At 47.3% G+C, this 10,499-nt stretch overlaps 1 protein-coding gene and 1 non-coding gene across 2 annotated transcripts; both read right to left on the bottom strand.

Annotated features, from left to right (window-relative positions):
* Nucleotides 1-498: 498 nt before the first annotated feature.
* ODC1 (ornithine decarboxylase 1) lies at nucleotides 499-7,815 on the bottom strand. Its single transcript, XM_040224933.1, has 12 exons — nucleotides 7,606-7,815; nucleotides 4,968-5,112; nucleotides 4,746-4,879; nucleotides 4,309-4,482; nucleotides 3,979-4,151; nucleotides 3,620-3,754; nucleotides 3,400-3,481; nucleotides 3,139-3,222; nucleotides 2,018-2,180; nucleotides 1,778-1,890; nucleotides 1,475-1,689; nucleotides 499-989 (listed from the first exon to the last, which is right to left on the bottom strand). Exons 3-12 carry the CDS (start codon nucleotides 4,845-4,847, stop codon nucleotides 845-847), a joined length of 1,386 nt encoding a protein of 461 aa, XP_040080867.1. The 5' UTR covers nucleotides 4,848-4,879; nucleotides 4,968-5,112; nucleotides 7,606-7,815; the 3' UTR covers nucleotides 499-844.
* LOC120852355 lies at nucleotides 6,232-6,364 on the bottom strand. The gene has a single exon (XR_005718535.1). It is a non-coding gene; the product is annotated as a small nucleolar RNA SNORA42/SNORA80 family (small nucleolar RNA).
* Nucleotides 7,816-10,499: the final 2,684 nt, after the last annotated feature.

Genomic DNA, 10,499 nt, shown 5'->3' with positions numbered 1-10,499 from the left:
GCAACTCTGTAACAAGCTAGTTTGTAACTGTACCTTTTCCTGTGTGTGAAGTCAAGGTGAAAATATGAGACTGGTCTCTGGAGGCAAAGCTCAGAGGGCCCTGTGTACCTCGCCTAGGCAGCTGCTGTGACAGGCAAAGACCACTTAGTTAACAAGGGGCTCTGGTGTACCAAGCTCAGTCAGCATCCAGGGTGGGCAACCACTAACAGCTGAGGCTGCCCACGGTCTCGCCTGTCCTTTTCCTCCCGTCATGGGGTTAGATGCCCTCACTACTCTTCGAGACGCCACAGCAGACTTTCTCCAGGATTCAGACTTGAAATAAAAATGTCAAAACAGAAAAAAAGTATTCCACGGATTTTTAAATATTAAGAATGGGTCAACTCCTCAGTCTTCTGGGGCAATTTTCTCAGCCTACAGGGAAAAAAACACAAAATTCCCACCTATAACACAAGCTCAAGTGAGCCGCCTGAAATGAATACACCGTAAAAAACTTCCCAATGCCAAGTTATGTCAAGATCCTTTATTCCTTTTTGTTAAAACCGGTCACAACACTAAGCCTCTGGCCTACCCTGCTGATACACAAGCCACAAACGCTTGCTCAGCAGTTGAAGCCTTTAGTAGCATGTTTGAAAAGTGAATAAAAATCCATATAAAACAAATATTCAAATAGTTTCCATAGGAACACAGATAAGTGTGACCCCATCTCCCAGTCTTCCACATTGGTGCACCTGTGCCAACCCTACTCACATAGACATCTCAGAACTAGCAGTAATTAAGTTAAATGGTCCCCCCCCAAACCCTTAAATCAAGCTAAACTCGCAGTTAACAGCTACAAGAGTGGTATCTACACGTTAATACGCGTGGAAGCGCAGGCTGCCGAGTGCCGCTTCATGCCGCTCTCCCGGGCACAGGACACGGGCAGGGGACTGACGTCCGGCTCCTCCACTCCGGGCGGGAAGTCCTGGGCCCGGATCTGCTGCATCAGTTGCCTGCAGGAGACAGGCGGCAGTCAGAAACCCTGAGTCACCGCTAACCGAGCGGCTGCACAGGGTGTGACACAGTAACTTATTCACGAGCCTGTTTACATCTCTGGTTACTATGTCATCAGGAAGCAATTCAATAGAGTACTACAGCAAGCATTTCTTCAGAACCATCTTTTTGTTAAGAAGGAAACCACAAGTCACATGCACTAGTTAAAGTACTCTAGGTACAGAAATAGACTGACCAGCCTTTTCTAAATCAACTGTGCCTTAAAATTCTTCAACTATATACGTCATTATTACTGGAGGAATTTTCCTTTCATTGTAATTATTCCAAAATTTCTAAAGCATATATTCTTAATATGGGAAGAAAAACAAAAAATAATTATTATTTAATCCTAAGCAATTTCTTAATTCTATTGGACAAGAACAAGCATAATCAACCCTGGAAGGTACCTAATTCTTATCAGAACCAAACACACACTGTCACTAACCACGTTGGCCCTGACATCACATAGTAGATGGTGGGTCTCTGGAATCCATTGAAGGTAGAAGCAGCAGCAACAGTGTAAGCACCCATGTTCTCAAAGAGCATCCAATCGCCCACATGCATCTCGGGCAGGTTACAGCGCTCAACAATGCGGTCCAGGCCGTCACAGGTCGGTCCCCAGATGCTGGATGAATAATACTTCTCGTCTGGTTTGGGTCTCTACATTTGAGACAGAGAAACACACCTGCTTACACCTGTTCTGACCAGTCATCTTCCCACTGGTGTCTACGACACATTCGGAAGGTACCTTCTGCAGAAGAGGCTTCACGTGCGCGTGGTCGTAAAGAATGCAGTTGAAGGAGCCATATACTCCATCGTTCACATAATACATGAATGTCCGTTCACTAGACTCCTCTTCATCTAGAAAAGCAAATTTAAAAAAAGAAGAAAATAATTAGAAAAGCAGAAATAGTCTCAATTACCACTTAACCAATTTTAGGTACGAACTTTCAGTATATATATGCAATGATTCAATCTTGATACCTACCATCAGAGCCTGTCTGTTCCTTTAATACAAGTTTTTTGGCAATAATATTAACTGCGAGCGTGAAAGCTGATGCAACATAGTATCTGCCCGGCTCAGCTATGATTCTCACTCCAGAGTCTGATGGAAAATACTTGTCCAGTGCTGGGTTGATTACACTGGTGATCTACCAGAGACAGACAGAAAAGAGCAATTGGTCATCAAGGGGAACTCACATGGAGCAGCGCTTTGAAACACATCAAAAACACTGAGAGCTGCCATCAGCAGAGGTTTATCTTCAAACAGCAAAAGATAAACACCTCCCTGAAAACCAGTCTGCATATCCTGTGGTTTCATTTTGATTCCCCTCAAGACCTTTTACTCTTTAATAAGATGTTATGGTATGATTTTATTAAGCAATGGGACAAATTCTAACATATAAATATATACTAACAAGGTAAACTCTGTATTCTTCCTATTCACATAAATTTTAACTAAGTATGGATTTTATAAGTAAGTAGCATATAATGGCTTACCTTCAATGACTAAAAAACAACGTTCTAAGTAAAGGAAGCACAAAATCTAGCAAATGATGTACTAAAGTCAGCAGGTTCTCTTAACTCCACAGTGACAGCCCTCAATTTTCTTAAGACTTTTGAAAATATTGTCTCATTTTATTTTAGAAAACTAGTAAGATAATACAGGACTTCCCTGGTGGCCCAGAGAGTAAAGAATCTGCCTGCAACGCACAAGACCAGGTTTGATCCCTGGCTCGAGATGATCCCCAGAGAAGGAACTGGCTACCCACTACAGGATTTCTGCCTGGAGAATTCCATGGACAGAGGAGCCTGGCAGGCTACAGTCCATGGTGTCACAAAGAGTTGGACACAACTGAGAGACTAATTAACTAACATAACACAATTTTAAATAGCACAAAAGTCATTCAAAATACCAGACCAAGTCATTCAAAATACCAGACCAAGTCATTCAAAATACCAGACCAAGTCATTCAAAATACCACACAAAGACATTTACTTTCATGTTTGTACAGTCCCTTCTGGTGATTAGTTGTAACACATAAGTTTTGAAATATTTCAAAAAGGAACCTGCTAAGAGCTACAGACTGTAATTTTGTTATAAATTACCTCTTCAAATTTAAGCTTTACATCCTCAGATCCAGGAAAGCCACCACCAATATCAAGCAGATACATGTTGAAACCAACCTCAGCCTAGAGTCAAGAAAATTAAGTCCATCAGCCAGATTAACAAGTCATGAAAAACGTATGCAGCAGGTTAAGGTTAAATATGTAATATGAGATGAGTTTTACAAAGGTCAATTCTAGAACTGGGACTAGTTAATGCCATCCCTGCCCCCCTCCTCACACATGGGGCTCACAGATACTCACGCCCATGTCAAAGACACAGCGGGCATCAGAGATGGCCTGCACAAAGGTCTCAGGATCAGTACAGCCACTTCCCACATGGAAGCTGGTGTCAAAAAAAAAAAAAAAAAAAATACACTATTTCTTACTATTTCTGGAAATAACTATTTATGGTAGGAGAAGACTTATAAAACTTGCATTGTCTAATACTTCATCTCCATCCCTGCCATCACCAAGATCTCACCTGACACCAATGACATCAATATCTAGCTCTTTCGCCCGTTCCAAAAGAAGCCTGCTGGTTTTGAGCGTGGCACCAAATTTGACACTGAGGCGACAGACTGCTTTGGAATCATCAGTGGCGATCCGCAAAACCAACCTAGAAGCAAGAAAAGTATATCAAATTTCCCACCGACACAAGATCACCTACAGCCGTGGTTAAAATAAGACTCCTTGGCTCTGATACCTTGTGGTCTGAGTCTAATTTGGTTTAACTCAGTACACAGATAATTTACTAGTATGGAAATCTAACAACTGGAAATTTGAATTTGTTCACATTATACACGTCCCATATCTGATCCGCCCTCAAATGGAATAACTTACTTGGCCTTTGGATGTGCCCTGGCAACTTTCATCAGCTCGACTTCACTATCAAAAGTCATCATCTGGACTCCATTATTGGCAGCATACTTAATCTGAGACACTTGTTTACATGGATTTGCATAGATAATCCTCTCTGGGGGCACCCCGAGACTCTGCACCAATTGTATTTCAGTCTGAAAAAGAAGAGGTATTTACACATGTAGCTAATATATGGAAAAGCTGGCCCATGTCCACTCTCTTTAGCACCCTCTGCTCAAAGAAAGCAATTCTGATCTGCCCTGCTGGGAGGGCCATTACAGACATCATTTGAGTTCTGCTGCTTTTGCTCACCTTGCTGGCACAGTCAAATCCTGTCCCAATGGCAGCGAGTGTCTTCACTATGGTTCTGCTATCATTGCATTTGACTGCATAAAAGGGGGTGACCCGAGGAAGAGCTTTCAACCATCTCAGATGTTTCTTCAGAATGTCTCCCAGGTCCGCAACATAGAAGGCATCCTTATCATCCTGCAGTAAGAGTAGTTACAGAAGACCCATCAGCAGTTTAACAGATGTGACCAAGGCACAGCCTTCCCTTCACTTGCCCACCGTTCTCATGAACCCTAGTCAATCATGGACATGATAATCACAATTGTCACTGGAGGATCCACAGCCAATTAAATTCCCAATTCTCTAACAGGACATTTCCATAAGACCCCTCTGAAGTTTCCCATTCATCTGCCTAATATTCTCAAAGCTGCACTACCAGCACAGACTTCATATATACTTACGGAAGAAGAAACTTCATTAATTTTTTGGTCCAGAATGTCCTTGGCAGTAAAGCCTTCATCCAAGAAATGGCAGTCAAACTCTTCATTACTAAAGCTGTTCATGGTCTCTTGATGTCTTTTTGAGACACAACAAACTGCAAATAGGGCAGACAAATCTACTCAGAAGTTTTATTAATACTTAGTAACTCCTAAGATAAACTTGCAACAATCACAAATACTTACGTAGAAAACGTAAGAGATGGAATTTAAAGGGATTATGCCAACTTTTCACAAAGGCAATTCTCCAGGAATTCCAAGTCCACCGAAGATGCGTGGGCTCTCCGTACAGCAGTGGAAATGTTCGATCAACACACAATCTGCTATCCACCTTCAGAACACATTAAATTGGAAGATCAGGTATTGACAGCACACACACACACACAAGAAGCAGGGCTACTAAAGCACCCTCTAGACAGCTCACTCCCTGGGTTTGGAAATCCCATTATTTCTAGGTTTAAGTCCTATGGTTCTATAAATCTCAATGGAATGAGGACCTCACAGATTCAACACTAGAGTTTTTCACACTCAACTTCCATATATAGTACTGTACTTAGTCACTCAGTCGTGTCTGACTCTTTGTGACCCCATGGACTATAGCCTGCCAGGCTTCTCTGTCCATGGGATTCTCCAGGCAAGAATACTGGAGTGGGTTGCCATGCCCTTCTCCAGAGAATCTTCCCGACCCAGGGATGGAACCCAGGTCTTCCACGTTGCAGGCGGATTCTTTACCAGCTGAGCTACCAAGGAAGCCCATATATAGTTCTGTCCACCTCAAAAAAGGCACTCCAAACATTCCTGCTAAAATGCAGAATACAGGTTTCAGAAACTTTCCTGCACTCAGTCCACTGAGAGGGAAAAAGCTTCATGACAGTTAGCTTACTTTATTTCAGACCTGTTTTTCTTTAGAAGCTTAAAACACCATGATAGCAATTTTGCAAAGCTGCCATATAAACACCTCGCTATTTCCTACATTTGCTAAGTCTTATACAGAAGAACTTTTAGTGACCAACAGGCATTGTTATCAATTTACTGAGTGCTCTAAATTTTCCTCAGAAATGAGCGAATTTTCATGCTAGCCATGTATTTTTTTTAAAAAATGCAATTAAAAAAAATCAACAGAATGTATTACAGCTGCTGTATCTGAATGGCAATCGATATTCTAAAACCAGCGCTGCCTACTAAACTACTTGGGATTCTGGGAATCCCAACTATCCTCACAGGCACTCTAACTTACATGATTGGCTATGAATGCTAATCACCTGGAAGTCATTCTCAACTATGAATTGCAAAAAGTAGCAAACAAGGATTTCTGAATAAACAAAAATAAAGCTCATTTAACCATCAGAGCCACTGTCCTTGGCATTCACGAAATGTGACATTGGTCAATGAGTTACCTTAAAATTATTATTTTAATCTATTTAATCTCTGATAGGGAGGTCATCTCTTCCACTGTGCAACCCACTTCAGTGCCTGCAGCCTACTGGCAGAGGCCAGGCAATGGTTCCGGGCTGGGTTTGCTCTGGCATGGGACACTATGAGAGGCCCAGGGGGACGAGCCTGCCATAAATCCAAACCCATGCATGGGAGAACTTGCAAGACTTGATCTAATGTGACTTGCTGGCTTTTGTCAACCTCCTAGTTTCCTAATTTGCCCTTAGGGGAAGGGAACAGACAGCCAGCACACACATTCTGTCTACATAAGTAACATTTAAATAGGCTCACCAGTGATAGACTGGGGCGTTTAGGGTCTTTAAAACAAAAAAAAGACAACCTTCAGGCTTAAATTTACAAGTGTGTATTTCTCTGAAATACACCACTATTAAGTATTTTGCTTCCTTGTATCTTTCAAAGCTTTACTTCAGTAACTTTTGATATAGACAAAGTTCACCCTAGAACACCTTTGGGTGTTTTTTCTATATGGCTACGTTACTTAAAATGACATGGATTAGCAAAACATGGTCCTTCTCTGGTATGAAATTATTTTTTGCCAATTGGAAAACGTTAGACAGGTACCAAGTCAAACCGCAACTGGAAATTTTACAAATCGATTAAATTTTAGGTTTGAATGAAATTAGCTCATTTTGTCCTCCCTACTAGACACTCCTAAGAGGTTCTGCTCCCTACATCTTCCCTCGTTATTTCGGATTCTCAAAGTCGGCCGTTTGGGGAAAATCTTGTGACTGGCTCCTACGTCTTAGTCGTCGTTCGTCTGATCTTAAGGACTTTTCCTAAATCACCAAGTCAAAGATTCCGTCAACATTTCTAAGTCCGGCCGAGCAGTATCAGTTACACACGGGTTATCTATCTCAGCTCTAGCGATCTGAGTGGCTTTCTATATTGGGCGATTCGCTCTGTACACACAGCAAGAGGAAAAAAAAAAAAAACTAAAAAAAAAAAAGGAAATTCCAGGGCAACACGGCGGAACGGCACGTGCACGGGAGGCCGGCACCCCGAGACTTGTGCCGGGCTCGCCTCCTGCACCTGCTGCCAGACCACCACATGGGTTTAAAAAAAATAGCGGCTGAAGGATCGAGCTCCTCAAAGAGCTTCCGGCTCAGAAAACCCTCACTGACGTGGTTCAGAAAAGGTGAACCCTGGGCCGTTCCAGCGCCAGGCTGCCCTTGAGCCGGGAGGGGTCGGGGTTCGGCTCCACCCGGGACCCCCAGAGCCGACGGGCCGGGCTCTGCGACCACGTGTCCTCGCAGCTCCAGGGGCCCGGTATGCTCCGGCCTCCGAGACACGTGGCCGGCACCCCCCGCCCCTCACCCGCGCCCGCCCGCCCGCCGGCCTCCCTACCGCCCGGACGCGACCCCTCTTTTACCTCAGAGCGCAGGGGCGCGGCGGGCCAACCCCATGGAGACAACGCGCCGCCGCCTCGCGCCGAAGGACCCGCCGGCCGCCCCGCCGCCCCCGTCAGCCGCTCGCCCGGCCGCCCGCCGCCTCGCTCCCTCCCGCGGAGGACTGCCGGCCCGAGGTGGCGCCGGAGCGCTGGCAGAGGGGCGGCGGCGGCGGAGGCTGAGGGGGAACTGACAAAGCCCGGCGCGCCGCCGCGCCGCTACTTATAGCGCCGCGCGTGTCGTCATGGAGACGCACCAGCTCAAACCAGCCGCGATCGGTTCCGTCCGGGCGTCCTCCCAGGGAGGGGGCGGGGCCAACCCGGGAAGGGGAGAGGGAGGGGTGGGGGTCGCCGGCGGATCGACGTCAGCACCTCCCAGCCCCGCCCAACCCCGCCCCTCCCGACCCGCGCATGCGCACCAGCCGCGGGCTCCCCGGGGTTCCGCGCGCCTGGCCGGCCGCCTAAGGCGGGTAGCCGCTCGCACGCCAGCCGAAGGATTGCAAAACCTGTCTCTGAACGCCCTCCGGATGGCAGCGTGTGCGCCAAGCCAGCGCTCTCCTTCCACCTGGCATCAAATGCCGCGTGCCCTCGGGCAGAGAACGGAAATCGCTGGGCGCGAGCGGGCCACGTGGACCCTACCTGGCGGACCCTGGGCCCTTCTTTCTTTCTGCGGGGCGTCTGTATATGCCGGTGGGAGGACCTGGAGGTGATCCTGGAGCAGCTCCACCCCACGAAGAAGTGGGGCAGGAGGCAGAAGGGGCAGCGGTCAGCGGGCAAATTAAGAGGCACAGCTCTGGGCAGCTCTCGAGCCGCTGAGCGTATTGAACCGCGTCTGACATGTCCGGGTGTCTTCCTAGAAGGTAGCAGGCAGCCGAGGACATGCGAAGAGGCAGGTTGCGCTTAAACCAGAGACTCGTCTAAGGGCGTTAGGGCAAGGGGTGGGAGGTAACATGTCTGCAAGCCACCGGGCGATCCACTGTCCTTTGTATTGTTGTTCAGTCGCTCAGTCGTTTCCGACTCTGCGACCCCAGGGACTGGAGCACGCCAGGCGTCCCTGTCCTTAACCATCTCCTCCTGGAGCTTGGTCAGACTCCTGCTGGTTGAGTCGGTAATGCCATCCAGCCATCTCATCCTCTGGCGTCCCCTTCTCCTGCCTTCAATCTTTCCCAGCATCGGGGTCTTTTTCTAATCAGTGGGCTCATCAAATCAGGTGGCCAAAGTATTGGAGCTTTAGCCTCAGTCCTTCCAGTGAATATTCAGGATTTATTTCCTTTAGGATGGACTGGTTGGATCTCCTTACAGTCCAAGGGACTCTCAAGAGTCTTCTCCAACACCACAGTTCGAAAGCATCAATTCTTCCATGCTCAGCTTTCTTTATGGTCCAACACCAACATCCATATATGACTACTGGGGAAACCATAGCTTTGACTATTCAGACCTTTGTTAGCAAAGTAACGTCTCCACTTTTGAATATGCTATCTAGGTTTGTCATAGCTTTTCTTCCAAGGAGCAAGCGTCTTTTAATTTCATGGCTGCAGTCACCATCTGCAGTGATTTGGAGCCTAAGATAATAAAGTCTGTCACAGTATTGAGTGGTGCCTATCAATGACTTCTCTGAGGGCAGCTGTGATTGGCTAGCTTTGGGAGAGTTATGTGAGTCCCAACACAGCAACAGTGTCTACAGGAGGAATACATATGGCAAAAACTGGGAAATTGGGAGTCCCCAGGAGTGCAGCAGCCAAGACTCTGGTGGAGAACTGGCCTCTCCCAGATGCTGCCCACCCTCACCACCACTGCCAACCTCAGGGAGGCACGTGGGGCACTTTTTTCCCCTTGCATTTAAAGTGTTCCTTCCCTTGTAGACAAAGTCCAACAGACACCATTATGTCCCAATGTAGGGTGTGACTGACCTGAGGGCTGCCGGTGGGAGTAAAAAGGTGTGAAACTAGTGCTAGCCACACAGTCAGTGCAGGGGACGAGCCTGGCAGAGCTCAGTACTATAGTCTACCTTGGTCTCAATTTGCTGTGTGATCTTGGGTAAGTTACCTCCCTTCTCTGGGCCTCAGGAGAAAACGGGACTAGATGACCCAAGGATCTTCACTGCTACAAAAACCTCCTTGGTGAAGAGTACTAGTTTGATGAATGCAGAAGTGAATGAGTAATCTAACTTTCCCTGGGCCATGTGTGGCTTCCACAGAATCAAGAAGAGAGAACGACAGAAGAGGGTAAACAGCAGCGAGTCCTCATACGTGAGGGGACATGACAGCTGCCTTTACTCTTGGTCACCCAATCAATTTCATCTTTACACAGTCCTTGAGCAACCACTGAGTACCAGGTACCACTAGGGAGGCGGGGGGGTGGGGGTGGGGGGGTGGAGGGTGCGGGGGCGCAGGGGGGGCTGGGGGCGCAGGGGGGGGCGTGTGTTACTCCACCCTAGCAAGTTTAATTCCTAGGAGGGATTGAGATTAACAATGCAATAAACAGTCCCATCTGAGAACATTACAGCCCCAGGCACTAAGTGGGACAGCTTCGATTTCGTGGTGAACACTCTGGGATTTGTCCCCGCTCTGTGAAGAAACATTTTGTTCCAGTGACACGCAGATTTTTTTCCCTCAAACTCCGGAAGTCTCCCGTGTCCAGTGCCAAGGCCAAGAGGGAGCATTGTCTGCTGCCCTGCTCTCCCAGGCCCATCAATCAACCAGTCCTTGCGGCGATCATTGTCCCCTGCTATTGGGCTTCCTTCCAGTGGAGGGAACCGGATGTCTCCCAGTGTGGGATCCTAGTGGGAGCCTCGTGTGGAGGGAAGGCCAGCCAGCCCCCCTGCGCCGCCCCCCACTCCCCACCCCCGTCCTGCCGGCAGCTTGCTGTTCTGTGACCTT

Source organism: Oryx dammah, unplaced genomic scaffold (genome assembly GCF_014754425.2).
Source record: "Oryx dammah isolate SB20612 unplaced genomic scaffold, SCBI_Odam_1.1 HiC_scaffold_25, whole genome shotgun sequence".
In the NCBI taxonomy this organism is placed as follows: Eukaryota; Metazoa; Chordata; class Mammalia; order Artiodactyla; family Bovidae; genus Oryx; species Oryx dammah.
This window is presented reverse-complemented; position numbering and strand designations above follow the sequence as displayed.

Coding starts and splice junctions, on each gene's coding strand:
- ODC1 (XM_040224933.1), bottom strand. CDS start 4,847: ATGAACAGCTTTAGTAATGAAGAGTTTGACTGCCATTTCTTGGATGAA. Junction 3,482..3,619: donor ATTGATGTCATTGGTGTCAG/GTGAGATCTTGG, acceptor TTTTGACACCAG/CTTCCATGTGGGAAGTGGCT. Junction 1,690..1,777: donor TGAAGCCTCTTCTGCAGAAG/GTACCTTCCGAA, acceptor TCTCAAATGTAG/AGACCCAAACCAGACGAGAA.